This window comes from Lissotriton vulgaris, chromosome 1_1 (assembly GCF_964263255.1).
Source record: "Lissotriton vulgaris chromosome 1_1, aLisVul1.2, whole genome shotgun sequence".
Classification (NCBI taxonomy): domain Eukaryota; kingdom Metazoa; phylum Chordata; class Amphibia; order Caudata; family Salamandridae; genus Lissotriton; species Lissotriton vulgaris.
The window spans coordinates 661,931,767-661,955,555 of NC_141685.1; the positions used below are offsets into that span (position 1 = coordinate 661,931,767).

General features: G+C 39.6%; 1 protein-coding gene across 4 annotated transcripts in view; it reads left to right on the forward strand.

Moving 5' to 3' along the window:
- Positions 1-23,789, forward strand: part of COL11A1 (collagen type XI alpha 1 chain) — a 393,450-nt gene that overhangs the window by 280,610 nt on the left and 89,051 nt on the right. For all 4 annotated transcript variants that reach the window (XM_086954309.1, XM_086954306.1, XM_086954313.1 and 1 more), the window contains 4 exons: positions 4,748-4,855; positions 6,044-6,151; positions 16,174-16,227; positions 19,440-19,493. In XM_086954309.1, the coding sequence (XP_086810435.1) occupies positions 4,748-4,855; positions 6,044-6,151; positions 16,174-16,227; positions 19,440-19,493 (324 nt within the window). The remainder of the gene's footprint in view (positions 1-4,747; positions 4,856-6,043; positions 6,152-16,173; positions 16,228-19,439; positions 19,494-23,789) is intronic.

Genomic DNA, 23,789 nt, shown 5'->3' on the forward strand with positions numbered 1-23,789 from the left:
TCTTTCAACTTCTTCCTCAAGAAGTTCAGAAGGCTTACTGTAGCTCAGATCCTATCTGCCCTTGACCCAGGAGATAGGAGATAGGATGGTAGCAATGGACTTGCAGGACACATATTTCCACATTCCTGTCCTGCCTGCCCACTGGCATAATCAGTGGTTCACAGTGAACCACAAAAGATTTCTGATTTCTGTGCTCTTCTTTGGCCCGGCCAGCGCCCCTCTGATGATCACCACATTGATGATGTCGGTTGCAGATTATCTATGGAGATCATGAGGGCTAGACTTCCCCTATCTCAATGACTGGCTGTTGAAAGTGAATTTTCCCTAAGCTGTCATCTCCGAAATTCACTATGGCAGACAACGTGCCAAAGTCACACCTGACTCCCTCTCAGATGCTTCCTTTCATCACAGCTGGCCTATCCTACTGAATGGCAAGTCCAGGATATTCAGGCTATATAACAATGTTTCAGCCTCTGTCCTGGATGTTGGTGAGACAGACTCTGAGACTGCTGGCTCTTATAGTCTCCTTAATCCTGCTGGCAACACATATATTTTGGCATATGCAGGCCCTGCAGTGGCACCTGGAGGTCCAGTTGGTACAGCATCAGGAGAATCTCTCTGACATGGTCCAGATCTCAGATTGAATTGCAACAGATCTACTGTAGTGGTAGTTAGCAAACCGCAATTGGGTCAGTTGAAGACCCCTCTCCCTTCCACAACCAGATGTCACCACAGTCTCAGATGCATCAATCCTGGGATGGAGTGGCCATCTGGGAGATGTGGAGATCAGAGGACTGTGGCTTCTGACAGAATCCAGACTGCACAACAACCTGTTGGAGTTCCAAGTGATCCAATTGGCATTGAGAGTAGTTCTACCCTCCTCCTAGATAAGGCTAGTGTAGCTGTTGACAGACAACACTACTGCCATATGGTACTGCAACAAACAGGATGTTGTGGGGTCCTGAATCCTTTGTCAAGAGGCCCTGCATCTCCTGACTTAGCTGGAACAGCAGGATACATCCCTGGTGGTTTAACATCTGGTGGTTTCTCTGAATGGACAAACTCAGCCAGCAATGCCTCACAGATCATGAAGGACTTCTCCACCCAAATGCAGTGCAAGGTCTCTTCTCAGCAGTGGGGAGAGCCATAGTTAGCTTTATTCGCCACCAACAAGAATGCGTAATATCAGCAGTTCTCGGTGCTGGAGTTTCTAGGGTGGCTCTTGCTCAGAGACACTTTTCAACTTGAGTGAAGCTCAGGCCTCCTGTATGCCTTTCTCTACATAGCACTCCCACTCAGAGTTCTCAAGAAGATCAGGAACGACCGGGCCAGTGGCTCCAAATTGAGCATAGAGATTCTGGTATCTAGATCTGCTGAGCATGGCCATCCATCCTCCAATCAGGCTGCCCCTTCAAGAAGATCTTCTGTCACAGCAGCAGGGGAGAGCTTTTTACTCAAACCTGTCAGCGTCCCACCTTCTTGTGCGGGGTTACACCAGCGGCAGTTGACAGCTTTCAACCTTCCTCCTGAAGTCTGTAATGCTATTTTGGTACAGTTTACAGAAAGACAAATTGATCCCCTTTCTGCCCCCCTTTCTCATGTTGCCTGACCAATCTTCCCTTTTCCAATCCACTATTGTACATAGGTTTTTGAAGGGTAAGCACCATTTCCTCCCTCTCTTTTTATTATGCCACGGAGGGATCTGGTACTGACATTCCTGAAGGGTGCTCTGTTCGAGCCCTTACATAACTGACCTCTCAGGCTCTTTACCATCAAGACAGGCTTCCTGGTGGCAAGCATATCTGCCCAGAGGGTCATTGAGTTTCTGGCCTTGTCATCCAAGCCTCCTTATCTTAACAATTTCCCAGACAAGCTGTTGCTTTATGCAAGAGATTCCTTTCTTCGGAAAGTGGTCACTCCATTTCATGTAGGCCAAACCATTGCTTTGCCTACTTTTTATGCTCCACCATATCCCTCCAAGGTGGAGGAACAATTTCACCATCTGGACCCAAATAGAGCAATGTCATTCTACCTTGACCACACAGCAGAGTTCCTGGTGGATAATTAACTCTTTGTGGTGTATGTCGGAGCGAAGAAAGGGAGGGATGTACAGAAGAATGATGGATACTCCTCTTTATCAAAATCTGCTATTTATGGCTAAGAAGCAGCCCCCTGAATGCTTGGTTTGCGTGCTCCTTGCATCAGAGCTAAAGCTTCCACAACTGTGTTAGCTTGAGGAGTTCTGGTCCTGGACCTCTCCCAGGCAGCAATGTGGACTTCCCTGCACATGTTTACAAAACACTACTGTCTAGACAGTCAGGTCTGCAGGAATTGGCACTTTGCCCATTCAGTTTTGCAGGACTTCCTCAAATGAAATTGGTCTGCAGACCCATCTCCAGGGAGGTAATCCTTGGATATCTATTCTAAGGTAAGGAATCTACAGCAAGAGGTTTCAATCAGATGAACACTTTACTTACCTTCGGTAGTGCCTTATCTGGTAGAGACCCTATCTAGCCACAGATTCCTTACTGACCCACCCATCTTTGCCCTCTGCGAACGGAGTTCTAGGGACAGGGCTTTCCCATTTCAGGGCCCTAGTTTTCCACACCAAGGGTCAGTGTACTTCGTGGCTCTGCAGTTCTGGCATGGAAAATCACAAAAATACCCACACAGGTAGCTCCTATATAGACACTGTGCACTTCACTTCCAGCATGGACAACGCCAACAACAGCAGGTGGAGCTGAATAATACACACTGCTCTATGCCGCTGTACTCTACAACACTCTATTCTACTTCACTCCACACAGCACACTCTACACCATTTCACTCTGCTCCGCACCAATCCACAGCACTCTATGCCTCTTCACTCCACTCTGACACTATTTATTTATTTAATGCCTTTATATAGTGCAACTGTCACAATACAGGTATCCTGATGCTGCACACATTCATCTGAGCAGAGACAGCAGTGAAGGGTAAAGACAAAGGCAGTCAATAGATTACTTTGAGAAAAGACAGATCTCCAGAGCCTTCCTTAAACACAGTAGGTTTGTGGAATTACTTAGGGCAGAAGGTAGCATGTTTCAAAATTGAGCTGCCTTAACTGCTAAGGCTCACCCGCCTTGCTTAGTTTTGTGAAATCTTGTGATGCAAAGAAGGTTAGGTGAGGCTGAGAGGAGACACTGCCCTGCTGTGTATCTCTTTAGGCTCCATTGCATGGGCACAGGACCAAAGCCCTGCAAGGCCTTAAAGACAACACTGTAGCCACTTTACTCCATTTTACACCCTGACACTCTACAACACTCTAGTCCCTACATGACACTCAATATGATTGCATGTCACTCCACTCCACACCACTTCATAACACTCCACTCTACTCTACAACCCTCCACGCCACTCTCCTTTACTCTCCTGTATGCCACTAACATGTAGCCATGCTCAACAGAAGCGCTACTGGTGTCCAACAAGGCTAACGCATACTGGCAAAGCATATAGCTCGTTTACTGCAGTAACTTTAGAAATGCTGTTTGTGAATAGAAATATACTTCGTTGTTTCTTGGTGGGCAGAGATCCCTCTGTGATCTTCCCTAAACCACTCCTTACTCTTCCCTCTCAGCATCCCCTTTAGTAGTAAGTATACACCATTTTCCTATCACTCGCTCCTGCCCCTCCCACATTTAATACAAAAAAAGGTAAGACAGACAGGGGCAGAAACGCTGCACTTAGGTTTGTGAATAGAATCTTGTAGTACATTTGTAGTACTTTTCTAGTATTACAATACATACTACAAAAAGCAGATTTTGAATAGGCTCCTCTTTGAATAAATAGACCATTGCCCCTCAAATAAGCTATTGATTGACTTCTGAAAAGAACTATGATAAATTTAATAAAAGGCAACAAAAATAATTGAATCCAAATGATGCATTCAAAAGAAATTCTAGAAAGATACTCTGTGAATTTCTATCACAGATTGTAGCACACAGTAATATTTATTTAGCTCTTTGTATAGAAGTCAGACCCAGTAAGCGCTCTCATGTATTCGATTAAATATATACAACAGTTAAATGTGTTTCACACTGCCAAATTGCTTTGCCCTTTTCATATACTGAGGATTCTCTGTCAAAACTTAGACCTTAACAATGCAACAGGGACATGCATTAAAAAATGTGATAGTATAACTGCCTATTGTCTAAAGTCAAATTTTGGGGCTTGCATTTGTCTCTTTTCCACTGGGTAAACAAAGATTGTATTCACCCTCTTTCTTACTGTTCTCTTCTTTTTTTACTCTTATCCTGAGCTTAGGAACCTTTTTCAAGCTATTGCTATGCTCTTGAGTTGTTAATACCTGATGCAGTTCATAGGGAAGGAAGACTTGTGGTTACACCACACACAGAACAAATATTAAGAGCTCCAAACGTTTCTAGATGACAGGTCATTCAGTATAATGTCACAGCCCAAAGGGGTTTAGAGTGAATAGCAAGAACCATATTGTGCTAATTTTTGGCCCTGATATCATTAAATTTGTAAAGAACCACCATTTTTTGATTGACTATCTCAAGGTTAGTGAGTAAGGACCTGACAGCCAGTAAGATTTTGTTCCTGTTTAACCATGGTTTTGGAGAACCAGGTACCTTAGGTCATCTAATTTTTCAAAATCTCTGCTCAAAGCATATTTATGAAATTAGAAATATTTTCAGTCTTTGATATACAAGCGCATTTTTTTCTTATAATTACATTTTGTTTATAGGGGGCTGCTGGTGAACGAGGAGCTGCAGGAACTGCTGGTCCAATTGGTCTACCTGGTCGTCCTGGTCCTCAAGGTCCTCCTGGCCCAGCTGGCGAGAAGGGAGCTCCTGTATGTCATTTTTGGAAGTTTGTTTTTTAAACATTTCTGGCATAATGAACGAATAACTGCTCATTCCATAAAAAAATGTAAAAAGCTATCTTAAAACAGACTAGTTGCAACAACTCAATTGGTCTGCTTTAAGAAAGGTATATCACAAATGGACTGTAATATCTCCAAAAGTTGTCATATTTATACAGCTATGACATTAGACCATTGAGCAAAGCATCATCATGTGGAGCACATAAATGTTCTTTTTACCACAGATGAGGAGGTATAATAAATTATATAAACCAAATCCTGTGCATAAGTAGTATATGATCTTGTGGTTGTTCGACCTTCAACAATCAGTTTAAGTTTCCTTTTTATAAGGTCATTGAATCCCTTGGTAGTTTGCAATATTCTCATTTGCAATGGTGGGAGAATTGGATCCCATATTAAACATTTGAATATCTATTTTTATAGCACAGTGCCACTTGTCTAATCTATGATTTCATTGCAGTCTGCCTTGAATGTCTAGTTATATGTCTATTATTGTTACTCTGACTCACCCAAGTGCTGCAAATCTATTTCTCAGCAATATCATATTTAATTTGATGTCCCCTTTCCCAAAATATGTCCATCAAACATAAAGTTTATCTATTAAACACAGGGTTCTAACCCAGTTTATAAGGGATGTAATGCATTGCTTATTGAATAATGTATGAAATAGAATATGCAGTTTTGTATTGGAAGCCAAAGAGGAAGCATTGCATCTGTAACCCAGCATGTTTATATTTATATATTTATATAGCAGAACCCATATGACAAATACCTGCATTCATACATTCTGCTCACTTTTACAGTAGACAGTAACTGCTTGTTCATTCGTGACCTCTTTCATTTTTCAGCCTAAGCCCAAAATGTGCTTGAAATAAAATTGAGCACGATTTTATTTATTTATTTTTTCTATTGTTTGAATATGAGTTACATATTTTGAAGCAAAAATATCCAAATACGGTAGACGTAGTAAAAGATCATCTAATTTAGTGATTAGATTTCATCAATATTTATTTGATTTATCTCCATTGAAAACATAAGGTGCTTGTCAAATGTTGCTATACTATGCACAATGTTGAATAAGTGAAAGTGTATGGACTGTGTCATCCAGAAACTTCACATCATTATAGAAGATCTTAATGTTATCTTTCTTCATATCAGGGCGAGAAAGGTCCTCAAGGTCCAGCTGGACGGGATGGAGTACAAGGTCCTGTAGGACTTCCTGGTCCTGCTGGTCCACAGGGACCTCCAGGAGAAGACGGAGACAAGGTATATTGTGTTCCTTGGAATTCGTCAATATTTGTGTTATTTTCACTGCATTCTTTCTTTATTTCTAAATGGTCATCCGTCCATCACATTAAAGAATCCGACAATCTAGGAGCAGTCCTTTGACACTTAGATGGTAGGGAGCTATTCAAGCATTGCTTGGTTAGACTGACAGGGCATTCATTATGTTGAAAATAAATTGATCAATAAATCAACAGTTCCAGCATTGATCCAATTTGCGAACATTGAAGTGAAGAAGTTGGTGACTACGGGCCAGATGTATCAAGGCTTTTGCGACTCGCAAACGGCCTTTTTGCATTTTTTCATATGTATGAAAAAATCGCAATTTAAGGAATCGCAATAATTTGCGATTCCTTATTTTGCCATAGCATTTAAGGAATCGCAAATTTTGCGATTTCTTAAATGATATGTATGAAACATTTTTAAATTGCGATTTTGTGTTAAGGAATCGCAAATTACCACCAACTTGTAGTTGGTGGTAATTTGCGATTTCTCTTAAAAATGCCCTATTTGGCATTTGTGAGGGTGGCATGTGACACACATACATTCCCATAGGGCATGTATGTGGGCCACATGCACACACATGTAAATTTCAGGGGTGCAGCAGGGTGTCTTTGAGACACCCCTGCACTCTTGAAATTATCCTCAAATTGCGATTAGCAAATTGCGAATTCGCAATTTGAGAATTATTGCACTATCATTCCTATGGGCCTCCTGGCCCATAGGAATGCAATGGGAATTATTCTTTATTTGCGAATTCGCAAAAATGCGAATTCGCAAATAAAGAATAATAAGGAATCGCTAAAAAATTGCGATTTTGTACATACATTCCGTTTTGCAAATTCTAAATAGCGATTCGCAAAAAATCGCTAATTAGGATTCGCAAAATGGATTCTTGATACATCTGTCCCTAAGTCTTTCAGCCTGATACTTTCAATGCCCTGGCATCTGCTAAAAGTTCAATAAAATATCCACTGACGTTTTAACCATGTCTCACTATTGGAGGTGTTCATATTGCCAATAAACACCTGTTTAAAACAACTAAATTAACAAATGCCATTGTTAATGGCTAATATTTGTTAAAACAAGTGGGCAAAGTTGTTCACCCAAAGCACACCATAATGGGTTTAACACTAACAGAAATTCGTTTCCTCAACTCAAGCGCAAGATACAAAAACGATTAAAGATTTTCATGTTTTTAAGACGTCACATTCTCCAATACTAAACGGTTTTATTTTTTCTCCTTCAAACGTTACCTCAAATTTCAAACAAAATGTAGAGAATTAAGTCTTTTCATGTAGTCACAACATTAAAACAGCATATATGTTCCTTCAGAGTATTGGTTGCTTTAAAGGACTTGTGCCAGCTAACAGTGTGTCACAATTGTGACATACATGGGTGGAAGGAAGCAGAGGTTCCCACCTGCAATTTAAGGGATGCTGGCACCCCAGCCTCGTTCCACCTCCTCTGTCAATTAACTAAGAACATCAGGCAGCCACTTACTATTCTTTATATTGTAACCGTATCATGTACCAGGAAGAACACGAGATTTGAAGAATGCAGCCGAGGCATGTCAGCAAAGAAGTTGCATTCACTACAGCTCAGAACTGTGCTTTTTCTGTGCAGGTCCTTTTCAGAAACAAAACCCGGCACTGATCGTCACCTACTGGATATACATAGAATGCAGAACAGGGAGATCCCCAATGGGGACATGCCCTAAAGAAGTGAAACTGTGGGCTGGCCCTGTAAATCCTGGCCTCAAACAAAGGAATGCATATTAAATGGAATCAAATATGAGTCTTAATAACCACATTCAAACAGCAGCCATTTTCAGTAACATGGAGGGCAAAGGGTACATTTATTTTCATATTCGTTTTCAATCAGCACCTTTTACCTTCAAATATACTTGTTAAAACCCTCATGCCTTGTAATTTTCAGTTGAGTTAATATGTGGAAGAGCGACAATTCCCAGATGGTGTAATCGTTTAAGCTGTATAATGAATTTTATTGAGTTTTCAGTCAACACTCATTAAGCAAACATTAAACAAGAACAATACAGTCATTATGATGTTTCACAATGTGACATCTGCACACTGTCGTATTAGTAGTTTCAATTCGAGCACTTTTTTACTTACACACATTAAACACAGTAGTAAACCACAGGAACGTGTTCACTCATTCTGGCAGGTCTTACACTGTGCAAGTATCACCTCAATTTGTCACCTCTCCTCATTTCAAGCACCCAAGCGTTTGGTTCGTGGCTGCGTGCTAAATCTCTCTACATTTTCCCTAAATGAAGGGATGATCAACATTTCCAGGTAAATATTTTCCGCTAGTTGCATATTGGACATATAATCCTCTCCTCAGCTACCACTTTAATCATCTCTAAATTCAGCAAAGATGCTTCTTCTAGCGATTTTCCTCGGAGCTTGTCCACTTTCAGAATTTTTTTGAAGGTCACACTGTGAACATATATTCGACCTCAACTAGGCACAATACTTCCAGCGCTAACTTTCAATATTATTCAAGGTGTTGAAATTTCCAACAATATATGTAGAATCCTGCATTGTGGCCTCCAACATTTTGCATAAAATAAAATTCTTTATAAAGGTTTTCCTGGAATGACCAGGTTCATTCATGCAGCAATTCCAAGTGAACTCCTTATGGCTGCCACTTATTCATATGCATTCCTCAAATTGCTTGCCCATGGGGTTCTCCCGGTAATTTTAATAATTGCAAATATTGTAGCATAAACCACACCTTTCACTGTTCTGAAATATAACGTCTACCTATCTCATTGTACGTGCCCCATAACTTCCAGATCATTTACAATCTATCAGCTACGGCCATACGTCATCACTTTAATTGGCATTGCTGCTATACTTTGCACCAGCAGAAAGGAAATCCACTTCTGGCGGTCAAAAGTCAAAGGACCATGCCTGCAGGCATCTTCAAATAGGCTTTTCTGTAGAAATATTTTGTTCGCTGGATGGTCTAGAATGGGAATATTTTTTTCATTTCATCTGAGACAGTGGGGATGTATTCATCCTCTCAATAGTCTACTTCAAAAAATAAAACCTATTTAGAACATACCAACCAGGCCAATGCTTTCAAGTATGCTGCCTGGAAACCTTCAGCAACATTGAAAACATGTTGCATGACATTGGTAGGGTTTCACACAATTTATTTAGTTAAAGATTTACTTTACCAGTGTCAGCCCACGGTAGGGGAGCCTACCAGAGGACCGAAGGGGTTGCTGGACGCCAGTTACGTGTTTTAGCTGCCCACATGTTTTACACATGCCTTTAATAAGTGTCAACTTTAGTCATGCTCCACCGCAGTTGGCGGGTTATTTCAACATCTATATCAGAGAATCCATGAAGCTTCATGTCAGAGATCTGACCTGACTGCGTCCTTTCTTTTCCTTGTAGGCACAAACATTCCATTTTTGGATTTGCCTGGCACATGTTAAATGGACGCCATCTTAAAGAAGGGTTGTTCCCTATTTTGTTCATTTCGCGATTTTCTCATTCACACATTTTATTTAGTTAAAACTTTAGTTTACTAGTATCAGCCCCCAGCAGGGGAACTAACCAAAGGACTGAAGGGATTGCTGGACCCTGTTACATGTTTTTTGCTGCCCATCAGTTAGACCCACGCCTGTATTAGGCATCAACTGTAGCCACACCTCTGCACTTGGCGAGCCATTTAAATATCTATGCCAGTGCATCCGTGCATCTTCATATCGGAGATCTGACCTGACTGCGTCCTTTCTTTTCCTTGTAGGCACAAACATGCATTTTTTGGAGTTGCCTGGCACCTGTTAGATGGACGCCATCTTAAAGAGGGGTTGTTCCCTATTTTATTCATTTCATGATTTTATCGTTCACACATTATATTTAGTTAAAACTTTAGTTTACTGGCATCAGCCCTCAGCAGGGGAACCAACCAAAGGACTGAAGGGATTGCTGGACCCCGTTACACATTTTTGCTGCCCACCAGTTACACACGCCTGTAATAGGCATCAACTGTAGCCACACCTCTGCACCTGGCGAGCCATTTAAACATCTATGCCAGTGCATCCGTGCATCTTCATATTGGAGATCTGACCTGACTGCGTCCTTTCTTTTCCTTGCAGCCCCATACATGTCTTTTTTGGAGTTGCTTTGCTCCTATTAGGAGGCTGCCGCCATGTTAAAGAGGGGTTTGCTCTCTACTTTATTCATTTCATGATTTTGTCTTTCACATGTTTTATTTAGTTAACTCTTTACTTTACCAGTATCAACCCTCGGTAGCGGAGCCTAAAGGACTGAAAGGGTGCTGGATCCCAGCTATGTGTTTTTAGTGGCCCATTGGTTAGACACATGCCTGTAATTGATGTCAACTGTATCCATGCACCCACACTTTCCGGTCTATTTAAGCATTTAGGCCAGCGCATCCACGCAGCAGATGCATGCAGCGAGTGCGCCAAAGGCAAGCCTATCTGTGGCCGTTCGCACCTGGACTGTGTCTTGCTCTAGACCCCCTGACGGTTTCAGCACCTAAAAAGGACAAAAGAGAAAGTACGCTTGCAAGGTTCTTATAAGATTGAACCCCATAGATAAGCATAATATTTGCTCAAGATTTTGCCCTATTGCACTTACTGAAAGCACGAGTCTAACTTGTCCTAATTGCAACCTGTTGACTGAGATCATCCGTATAAGAAGTCTCCAGCATGCGTCCATTGAGGCACACACCCCTTCCTTGGAGTAAGTATATCCTTGTCACATGTGCCCTATTTAATGCGAGATCTCTGGAAAAACATAAATTAGAGTTTGCTGACTTTATTGATGCCCAGAAATAAGACATAATCTTTGTCATAGTACATGGACAGATCAGGCCTCTGGGCCTGAACTAGTCTCAGCTATTCCCACTGGATACTCTCATTACAGATTAGATAGACAGCACAAAATGGACGTGGGTCTTGCTATACTTTAACATGATCATATGCAAGCCTCCTTTTAACCAGCTCCTTCATTAGAATGTGAGGCACTCGCATTTAATATTAAACTTCTTTATCGGCCTCTGGGCCCTAGAAGCAAGTTCATACAGGAGTACGCTGCTCTCCTAGAACCGTGTCTACACCACACAGAATACACCAATATGGGGATTTCAATTTTTATTTCGGCGGTCTTAACAGAAGACACTGAGATGATGGCCTGTGCTGGTCTCATCCAAATGGCTAATGTCCCCACCCACCTGACAGGGCACACACTTGGTGGTATTTAGGCAAGCTAAGATCTCTAAAACAAAAAAGTAGGAAAGAAGAACGTATATGAAGAATGCACTACAACAACATGGAAAAGCAAAAATATAGACAACTAACAGAATACAAGGCATTAATGGTGGAAGAAAAATCACACTATTTCACGCATAAAATTAAGCAAGCCAAAAACTCCACAAAGAAGCTATTCCTGACAGTAAACAGATTTTGCTCCCCACCTGGGACTAATTCGTCAGAAAATAGTCAATCATTCTGTAATATACTAGCCAAGTTCTTTCTTAATAAAGTAGAAGTGGTTTCTAATAATGATCATTCCCACACGAAGTCCGAGTCAGTTGACAGCACTGCATGTCACCCTTAACATAATGCCCCTCTTAAAACCGAACAGGTAGCCAAGCTGATAAATTCAGTGAAATCATGTTTGCCAAGAGATCCCTGTCCGCCGGTCAAAAATGCTATGACGATTATTGCTGATCAACTGACGACAATCTTTAATACTATGTTTAACGCCAGTCAATTCCCAAAACAATGGAAAAAAGTGTCCATGCTGCCTTCAATAAAAAAATCAAGCTCGAACCCTCAGGATCCCAATACCTATCATCCTATTTCCAGGATTCCCTTCCCTGCTAACATAATAGAGAAACTAATGAATCAACAACTCTCCACATTTATTGATAACAACCACTTCTTTGACCAAACTCAAATTGGGTTCAAAAGCTGGCACAGTACAGAAACCACACTGATCCTGACCACCGAAGAGATCAAAGGAACCATCAATAAGGGACGAATGCTGCACCGATTTTGTTGGATCTCTCAGTGGCTTTTGAAATGGTCAATCATAAAACTTCGATTGACCATCTCGCTAAAATATGAGCAAAGGACCAGTATTTTAGCTCCTAAGTTCTTTTTGGAGTGTGAGAGAACAATCAGTTGCAATTGGGGATTTTTAATCTGACCTCCTTTTTCTGCCTTGCAGAGTTCCACAAGGGTCTTCATTGAGCCCTACCTTATTTAACGTACATGTTACTACGTTGGTGACACTGATTAAATCCTTTGGTAACTCTCTCACTTCTTATGCAGACAAGACTATGATTGTCATTTACTTAGCTAGAAACACAGGGAACACTAACATCAGATTCAGCAACTGCATGCTGCCAATCAGTGAATGGATGAGCTCAAATCACCTCAAACTAAATTCATGAAAAACAGAGGCTATCCTCTTTCACAAAGATACCTCCTTCTGTTCCCCCAGCTGGTGGCCACAAGAATTGAGCAATCTTCCGGAACCAGCAAAGATGCAAAAAAACTTGAGATTTCAGGTGCATAGCACGTTGAAATATGGCAATCAAGTTAAGGCTGTCCTCTCTTCTACCTGCTACTCCATCACAATCATAAAGAAAATTCTCGCATATCTTTCTGAGACCTTAACGGAAACCAACCATGACAGCTCAAGTCATGTTCAAACTGGATTATTGTAAGGGCCTGTATCTAAACATCCAACAGCAGTTCCTTTTCAAACTTCAGGTCCTCCAGAACTTAGCCACACATATCCTACTGGGCGTCCCTAAATTCCAATCAGCCAGAGAAGCTTTAAGCACGCTCCACTGGTTGCTGGTCAGCCAAAGAACTGCCTTCAAGACACAATGTTTTACCTACAAGGCACTCCATTGTACAGGACCAAAACACATGCAACAGAGTTTTAACTGGTATTTCCCCACCAGACAGCTACACTTACTTATTTCATTGTTCCTAATTTTAGACATGCTTCTTGGTGTGAAAAAAGATTTTTTTTCGGAATGCATCCACATTTTGGAATGCCCTCCCTGCTAAAATTAAATTGATTTCAGGACTCTGACCTTTGCAGAAATCTCTGAAAACATGGCTTTTGAACCATTAAAAAAACCTATCAGTTCAATGGCAGTTTTCAGTTTTGTTAAAGCTGCTCCAAGACACCTCAGGGTATTCATGTGCTAGACAAATCATTCTTACAAAACTTTGTAGGTAAATCCTTTTAATTGCTATATTTGTGGACCTGCTGAAACAGACTTTCACCAAAGACCTCCAAAGATGTCTTGCAAAATGAAGCGATTGATCAGAAAAGCACTAAGTTAAAATTGAAGGGGAAGTAGGTATAACATGACAGGGGTAAATTGTGTTTGGATTCAACATGGAGCACTTCCCCTAACTTCAAAACCTAGCAAGAAAAACTATTCGCACAACCAACAATTACTGTACAACATGTTTGGCAAAGCTAGGTTAGATACATCAGCTGTTCCCACAACAGCCCCATGCAGCACAAAGAATTCCTGAATTACTGCTGAGCCTACACAATTGTTATAGTTATCTTTTTTTCATCTTACTTGTTTTATTTGAGGTTTTCACTTTTTGAATTTTGCTCACTAAACGTGCAGTACAGTTTCTTTTTTTAAGGACATTTTAAAAGTTTGATATTTTGAAGAGATGCAGACCAGTAAAAAACAGTAGCAGTACTACATTTAGGGCCAGATGTAGGTAAAATCAATTTTTCGAAACCTTAATAGCGATTTTTACCGAATCGCTATTAAGGACTCACAAAATTGAATGTATTCCTTGATTGCGAATCGCAAATTGAGATTTGCAATCCAGGAATACAATCCCATTCATTCCTATGGGTCAAGAGGCCCATAAGAATGAATAGGATTTGCACCCGCAATTTGCGAGTAACCAAGAGGCAATCGCAAATTGCGGGCGCAATTTCAAGGGTGCAAGGGTTCCAAAAGGACACCCTGTTACACCCCTGAAATGTGCATGGCTGCACATGTGGTGCACATACATGCCCTAAGGACATGAATGTGTGACACTTTAAAAAAAGTAAAAAAGTGTTTTTTTAAAGGAAATCGCTAACTACCACCAACTTGAAGTTGGTGGTAATTAGCAATTCCTTCAGGCTAAAGTGCACTTTCTGTATTGCTACTTACATTGCATTTAAGGAATCACAATTTGCGATTCCTTAAAAGCAATCGCAAAATAAGGAATCACAATTTTTGCAATTCCTTATTCTGTGAGAAGTTTTAATCTTACCTACATTGCTCAAGCCAAATTGCGATCTTAAAGGCTGAAATTCAGCGAATGTTGGCGTTTGCGGTCGCTATTTGGCTTCCTACATTTGGCCCTTGGTCTTTACAATTAGAACAGACAAAATTGATACTTCTAGAGAATCTCGAGTGGTTACAGATCATTTGATGGATCTACAATCAGTTGCTGGCTTCTTTCTGTAGACCAGTTGACAGTGAGATTTTATAACTTCCGTCCAAGTGTCTTCTTTTAATATCGTAGTATCTCTCCTACTAGAAAAAAATACATATTACATGCAGATTGCTGCTTGATGATCCAAGTTCCAAGGCTTTCAATGCAGTTTAATTACCTTACCATTGATTATTCTGAATGTCTGTATGTTGCTTTCCAATCCTTCTTCATCAATGAGAGAATGACTACTCTGCTTAAGACACCACAAGGGAAACCTTTTAGTAGGCATAGACGTAATGAAATATTTGGGTAATTTCGTGTTAGGCTTGTTATGGGAAATTCCCCAAATTATGTTATTACGTCCATTGTGAAATTATGCAGCCCCTGCAACATGATAGTGTGAAAGCTTAGAAAAAAAGTAACATTCAGAACGTGAGAGGCTGTTGTTGACAGCAATTGCTATTATTCAAGGCTAATCCTCGTCATCATGTCAAATATTGAAACATGAATGCATTTCACACTACAAAATAGAGATGAATGATGGATTCACAATAGTATGTGAAAACAAATTACGTTAATTATGCACAGCTCTATGATATGACCTGGGCCAAGAAAGAGGAAGGGATCCAGAGAATTATTAATATCTGACATTACCGTTCTCTTTGCTGCTAGCTATAGGAAACATTTGCTTCAGAGATGAGGCCAAGAATAGATGGAACTAAACCCCGATCTTCTGCTTAAAAAAAAGTCATGAAACAACTAACAAAGTCACATATCAATTTCATTTTCCCCAAGCTGTTAACATAAAAGAAAAGGCTCTGATTTAGAGTTTGGCAGGCAGGTTACTCTGCCACTAATGACAAATAAACAATCCACTATATTACATGTGCCATATATTAGTATGCACTTGTAATACAGCATATGAGATATTGTTCAAGGAGAGATTGAACAGGAGTACCACGTCCCCCAAATTCTAAACCAGGTGCTAAATTCCTAATAGTAGCAAGTTTGAATTTGCAGCAATCACCAATGTTCAAACGAGAAGAAAAATAGATGTTTGCCTTTTTTATGCTATTCTAAGCTAAGAATTCTGACAGTTGCATTAAATAATGCATGCTGAGTTATGTCTGACAACCATCAGGAAGGTGAAACATCGTCCTACCTCTGTTCTTTCTAATTAGTGCATAAACCAAGGTACTGTGATTAGCAGTGCACACTGCAGATGACATGACATTAGCCCAGTCTCTTTATTTAAAACTCAGCAGTAGTTTACTTCAAAGCCAGGCCATGTCACTCCCCAGCGTAGGAGTCAATACCGGGATTAATCTGTCAACACAAGCTGATTGATCGATGCAGAAACACCCCTTAAGGCCTTTACTCTTGAAGCAACACTATTAAAGAAACCGGGCTAATCATGTGAAAGGTGACATTTGAAGATACTTGGGTATTGACTGCAGTTAAATGGAAGGCGGGATGTTCTGAAAAAAGAGTTTTAACCTCTGTCTTCCAATTACAGGGAGAAATTGGTGAGCCTGGTCAAAAAGGCAGTAAAGCAGACAAAGGAGAACAAGTAAGTTTGAATCTTATTTATGGTGTTGTTTTTGGTTTAGATCTCTACTTAGTTTGCAAAATTGTAATGAGGTGATGCTAATAGCAAGCATTTAAAGGTTTTGAATGTACAAAAGTTGTGTATACAGCAAGAATGCATTTTCCAAGTAAATTGATACCACACCACCTGTGGCTGTATTTCATATTGAGTGTGAGATTTAATGTTTCTGAACTGCTGTGAGAGTGTTGGTTGGTGCAACGCTAGATTGGATTGCAAAATCAGCTTCGATAAAAGAGTTGTTGGCCACATATGAGTTTATTGATGGGTTAATGGCAGCCCACCCTGCTCTGAAAGCACTCCCCAGCCTAAAGCCACTGGGAGAAATGGCATAGTGGCCTAATGGCTAGTCTGGGCTAGGCAGTACATGTTTAATCTATTGACTTGTGCATCATTAAATTGATTAGAATCGATAAAATCTGACCATTACATGGTAACATGGAAAATATCCACTGGGTTTGTGTGAGGAAAATAATGTGGTTCCGGTTGCCGAAGAAATTGAGATAATCTCTGTTAAACATTATTTACTTCTATAGTTTGCAATGAACGGTGGTGGCATTTTATCTATTTATTAAATCATTGATGTTGGTTGCATAACTCCCTTTACATTATTATTCTCGAGAAATTACAACTACTCCGTTCTGGGATGTCTCAAAACAGATTACATCTGCTAGTTATTGAGTAACCTTAACCGTTGAGTGATTTAGTCATTCATGTTGAAAGTACCACTGCCTTTTAGTATTGCCATTATTAGTGGGTGTTGCTTGGAGCAAATGATCAAATAAACAGATCTAGATTAATTGATTTGCCGATGGTGCCTCTTTTACACAGGTTTTTCTGCACATGTTGTACTTTGCTAGTAAGGCCGGATTTAAAGCATGAAATACACCGGCATGTATATTGTACTCGTGCATTAGTGTGGTGATTTTTTCCACAACTAAGAACCTGGAGCCACTAACACAATTGAGATTACAAACAGACAGCCTAGGGTATTGCGGGGCATATTCACGAGGAAGTAGCGGTGAGAGGCGTTAGCCTCCTTGGCTTAACACCTCTCACCTCCACTTCAGAAACGCCAGGCTGCACCCTATTCTCAAGAATGTGGTGCAGCCTGGCGTTTCCCCTCGCGACGGTGCTTAGACTCACGACTTAACGCCAACACAGGCCCCCTTGCACCAGAGTGCAAAGGTGTCTGCGATCAGGGAGGTTTTTTTATGTACAGGAAGGTGGCCCTTCCGGCACATAAACAAAACCTATAATGCTTACATCTGTGCTGCTTCATGCAGCACACATATAAGTTACAAACCGGCATTTTATAAAAGGTTTGTTTATGTACAGGAAGGGACACCTTCCTGTACATAAACAAACCATGGAATTTTGCTAGGTCCATGTGTGCTGCACAGGGCCGCATTCATGGAAATAGCAAAAATGAGGAGGAATTAAGCATTTCTCCTTGTTTCCCACCTTAAGACCAGGAATTTTCCGGTCTTAAGTTTGGCGCTGCCACCTATTATCGCCGCCCTTGATAATAGATGGCAGTGTTGAATTCAATGGGCGTTGCGGTGGTAAGCCCACTGCAACAGCGACTGCACACCCCCTTTCACGCTAACTACAGCGTGAAAGGGACCCTATTCTCAAGGCAGCGTTAAGCCACTTAACGTGGCTTTAAGTCATGTTAAGTGGGTTAACTCTGCCTTGAGAATAGGGCACTGGCCCTATTGCCACGGGAACGTAAAAAAAATGGCATTCCCAAGGCAATGGGGGCTTGAGAATATGCCCATGCATGTATGTTTTCATGATGTGATGAAGAAGCAGAGCGGCCCTCACCCCTCTTGCAGGGCCATCAGGCCCAGCCATAATGGTAGTATTGGTCTATCCTCTAGTGCCCTGCTCCTTGAAATAATGCAGAGCGCATAATAAATATGCTTCTGTTGTATTACACAAATGAACCCTAATAATTACTCTATACAAAAACAATGTAAAGTACCAAAACGCATGATCCCATCTGAAATATTTTTCAATACCATTTGGCCATTTAAAAATCAAATGTGTTGCACGTATTTTTCATGGGGTGAAAGCTGTTATTCATACTTGCAATGTATGTTCTTGCTCACTGTAGACATGCCCATACCCACCATCTTTATATAATGTCTACCTGGCACCCAGAAATAATTTTGTAAGTGCGAAAGAGGCAATCAACTAAATGGACTCTAATATTAATGTTTGTGGTAAATCAAATGCTAGTGAAACACAATGGGGTATTATTCGTGCATACTTTGTCCATTCTAATTTTTGATTTCAAAATGTGAAAAGAGCATTATATAGTTCTTGTAAGTCTGTCAACAAAATCAAGTTTATGATTGGCTAAAGATCCAAATCTTCTTCCTTAAAATTTCTTCTTGGTCCACAAGACCTCGAACGTTGCCATACATTCAAGTAGATTCCCGAAGAAAGCACTTAACATTATGGGACCATAAGGCAACATAAACAAAGGCACCTTAATATACGGTTTAGTAAAAAAATAAAGAAATATAAAGATATATGGTCAGAAAAAGTGAGCAGTCCACTGTTGATATTATACTCAGACTAACTCATTTAAATAGTACTGGCAAGGGTAGAACTATTACACATCCATCTGTCCTGAGTTGAACCTTGTAACATTTTATGATTGTCAGTTCGCCTCAAAGATAAAACAGATTCATAAAGTCATGGTATTGGAACAAATCGTGGAGCATTTTCTTCAACCATATACCCCGTTTTAATGTAGATTATAAATTAGCATGTGGAAGAACTCTGGTAGACAATGCCCACCTAGCACTAAAATGTGTGCTATTGCAATATTTAATACACAGATCATTTGATTTACAATGAAATACTATTCACCAAAAGATATCCCTAAAACCATAGCCCGCTTCTTTAAGTATTCTGTGGAAATATGAAAGAGAAATGCAATGAAAACATGTCAGTCATAAATTTAATCATAACATGAGTGAAGACCATCTTGGAGCATTAAACAAACTGGAAGGCTGACTGGCGAAAGGCAAAAGGCTTTTGACTACAGTGTTCTCAGAAGAGCCATGTCGTAATGTGCAATGCAGTTAGAAAATAAACCATATGATCTCCTGAAATGCTGTCTTTTAAAATGCTTTATACAGTAATATTATTCTCTCTTTCAGGGCCCCCCTGGTCCACCAGGCCTGCAAGGTCCAGTTGGTGCCCCTGGTCCAGCTGTAAGTAATAATAATGTTTTTACTAGTTTCTTATTTCTTTACATAAAGAAGTGGCACAATTGCTTTATTTATGATCAAGGCTTGTAGTGTATTACTCACCATGGTAATAATATAATACATGCATATAAACAAGTTGTGAATATCTTGTACATTTCAGATGGTGTGCTGTGTGTTGCCAGAGGGAAGCATGCAGTATTGTACCTTTTTTAGTATTAGATTTGTAGGTGATACAATTTACCAGCTAAACAGAACAGCTTTTTATAAAGTAAACTGTGACCTCCAAAAATAGCATGTCTTGAGAATGAAATAAATACTATTGCATTGCCATTTTTTGCTACCACTCATTTCTTTCTCGAGTGCCTTTTATGCTCTCACAGAATGTTGGGATCAGCCTGAAAATAAGTTCCTTTGTATCTTTGTTAAAAAGATCTCTAGTTAGCCTTTACCAAACATGAACATTAAAGAATTTGAGAAGGAGTTGATCATTTGTTGGAAACTTGACAAATACACGTGTCCTATAAATATGGAGCTGTTTCTACTTTCAGTGTCTTTTTTAGATATGGTAAATTCAGTTTCTAATCTATTACTGTCATTGTTCTAAGACAGGGGAGTACAATGTAGGTTAATGAGGCCCAGATGTATGCCACATTTTGAGGATGACCATTGGATATTTACCATTGGATATATATTCGATTATATATAGATTAATTGCTTATCTTGTATGAATATTCTGAAAGTTTAGCATAGATCGGCTCCCGGATTTACTTGGGCCACCTCGCCTCTAAGATAGGTTTACACTTATAAAAGAGTCTGTAAACCTCAAAGGGCCTTATTCGAAACCACTGTATAACCCAATTGGAGCTATCACCTTGATGGCATTGGTATTACCACACAATGATTTTGAAACCATCAAATGCACCAAGATGATGTGCCATCAGCAATAAAGTCGTAGTGCTTCAACAAGTCATCTGGATCCTCAGAAAATGTGTTTCCAATATGTACAGGTTATAATGCTGAGTCAGACAGGATTAGGTGCCAGCAACTTTGTTTGCTTTTTACACAATTGTTCACTCACTCTTACTTGTTTAGGCTTTCAAATTTGTATTCTTATTCTTTGTAGTAGTTACGATAATTCAGTCCAGATTCTAGTGAAGTTGCACATGAGAGGACACACAGTGGAGAGAAAGACTGAAGAACAAAATGTAAAAATACCAGCACAATGTAATTTTGTGTCAGTTCTTACTTTACCTATTTTGCACATATAGCCAAATGTTACTGATGACATCGGAAAAGAAGAAGAAACACATGTGAATACCAATATTACATTCTTATCCACATATAAAAACCGCAGGTCACTAAACTTACTATGGTTGAATTAAGTATTAGTGTTAAAGGCAGAGCATTCCACTTGCATGCCCCTCCTATTCTGGAATCTCTGCTGCCAGATGGTACATATGCAAATTCTAGGGAGCCTAGAGTTAGCTGTATGAAAGACTTAATTGTTTATTCTGGACAATCAAGAATTTTGAGGAAAGGCCTTTACGTGCTCTTCAAAAACTTTTTTTATGGATAATCACAAGTGTTTGAGCATGGCCTGTCTACACACAATTGTACTTTCAAAAATATTTTTATTCAAATGCCTCTTTATGCGTGGGCAAATGTCCATGTTTAAATGTGCATGTAAAAATCGGAACTTTAAGAGATCAGATGAATACTGTTAGGGTTGAATTTTAGGGGTGCTGCCCCACTATTGTGATATATCCATAATGTAGGCTGGTGCTTTGGAAAAAAGTTGCACCCTCTGGCCTCATTCACTTATGGGGAAATGCAGAGAATCATGAAATTGTGATCAATCCTGATCCCGTGTAGTGTGTGGCACTCCAGTGTCATTTTGGATCTAATGTTCAATATAAGTGGCTTGAAAATAAATTAATTTGTACAGCAGCAGACGCTACAGAAACAATTTCACTGAGAGTTAACTTGAGATTTGTACAATACATTAAAATGAGATTAAAGAGTCAGTGTGTTAGACTCTGTTGTGTTTAAGAAAAACATCAACAATATTAGGGGCATTTCAAAGCTCTTGTAAGAACTAATACATATCCATACGTTTTCAATATTCAGGTGGAGGTTCCTTTAACTGTGTACTCATCAAACAGCATATTATGGACAATTGACCACTGTGGAAGATTTTGCAGAATGTGTTTGGAATGCTGAAACTCGTTATCAAGCAGTTTTGTGGAAGAAAGGGTTCCTGGTGTTGAAGAATTTACTGAAGAGAGATCTTCTGAGACTGTCAAGGAATCCCTGATGTCTCAGATATCATTTGAAACACTCACTAGGATATGTTCAAGTCCAAGAGATTGATAATTTTGGCAAAATGAGAGATATAGCAATTGTGTAGTCGACTGGTAGCACTATTAATTTTTAACTGTGGATGTGAAGCCTTATCCTAAATTAGATTACAGTGCTCAGGAGTCCATTTGGTTTTCTGACTTGTACGCACACATACACAAAATGTAGCATGAGGAAAGTTGTGGTTGAATCCCAACAAATCCTGATTAACAAAGTTCCAGACTTCTGAATCTATTTTCCAATCGAAGAAAAACAAAACACGTTTTCAGGCTGTCCTGGATTTTTCGTACAGCATACACATTCCAAAAGCAAATGCTCACAAACTATGCCGATTTGTGAGAATTCCACTTTAAGAAGAATTTTATAGTGGTTTGATAGGAAGGTGTACATTTATTACAAATCTGCACTTTTATGCAATGATGTCAAAATGAAACCCTTAGAACATTTTAACAGACATTAAAATGTGAACACTATAAGAGATCTTCCTGTATTGCCCAGGAAAAACAACAACATATGTTCCTTTATTTAACTTCAGAATATTTCATACAAAAAGATTTATCCTTGCAAGCTTTTGGCATTTTGCATTCAATATGCTCATGATGTGATTACATTGAAGGCATGCCAAAGATTCTGAATGAAAAATGTCACAATAGCATGCCTAAACACCACCGCCAACCAAGTGCAAAATATAGTTAAATAGAATGGCAAGCAATGTTCAAGTATTGATTATGAAGAATTAAGCTGCATATATGATTATTATCATAAGTAGTAATAGTAGTAGTAGTAGTACTAGTATTAATAATAATAATAAGAATAACAATAATGATGATGATGGGTAATCAGCAGATATTCTATTCCTACTAGAAAGCAATCACAAGATTACATCTTATTTATAATCTAACAATTAGGATTTTTGGGTATCTCACACTATTTTGCTGCAATGATGAAAAGTTTTGGGACAATACATCTTCACATCTTCTATGACAAGCTGATTAAAAGTAGCCATTTCACATTCATTGATATCCACAACATAATCCAAAGTAATTTGTAAAGTCTGCTTTATTTGTTCTATAGGTATTTATGACTGTGAATGTTAGAAAAATATTGTGCTTCGTACCTTCCACCGGATCTGCTAAGTGGTGGTCTGTAGTGTTTTCCCCCAAGTGATCAATATTATTTCGAATTTCTGTTTTAACCACTGTTATCATTTAAGACAGGGTATTTTTTGTGCCTGGACAGATTACTTGAGTGCCACCGTATGACATGCTCTATTTCTTAGATATCCATTCTCTGTAATTATGCATGGGTGTGTGGAAACTTCATATAAGCTATGTTTGCCAGCTTTACATTCATCACTCACAGTTCTATTGGGATCTTTAAGCCCACCCTGGAGGCACTTGGCTACTGGTCCTTTTTGTGTTTTGGTTTCAGTGGGCCTGATTAGAAGTTGCCATTAAAATAGGGAAACAGACTCCCAGAGTTATGTGGGACACTTTGGGGACTACCACACTACTGGAGCCTATATTAGCCATACAAGAGGGTAGATGTTACAGCAACCAAGAACCAAGTTAATACCAATTAATTGATGGTCTTTGTGAAGGGTACCCAGAGTCACCCTCTGTAATTATGGAGCAAGACATTACAGCATAGTGCAGGCATGCACCATTTTCTGATAATACACTGCTTGCAAATTATCCACATTTCAACCACTAAGTTTTTCTTTAATATATCAATTCTCCAATTTTAAAAATGAAACCCAAATATTTCAAACTGACATGCAACCTTATAGCAGGAATTTGTGGAGTTTATTTCATGAAATCTTCGAGCAATGGAGACACATCAAAGTTAAACCTGCAGGAACAATTGTCAGAGTAGCCTCATTTGTTATCAGATTGATCATATTCAACACTTTCGAAGCCATATTGAAAATCACTAGTGGTA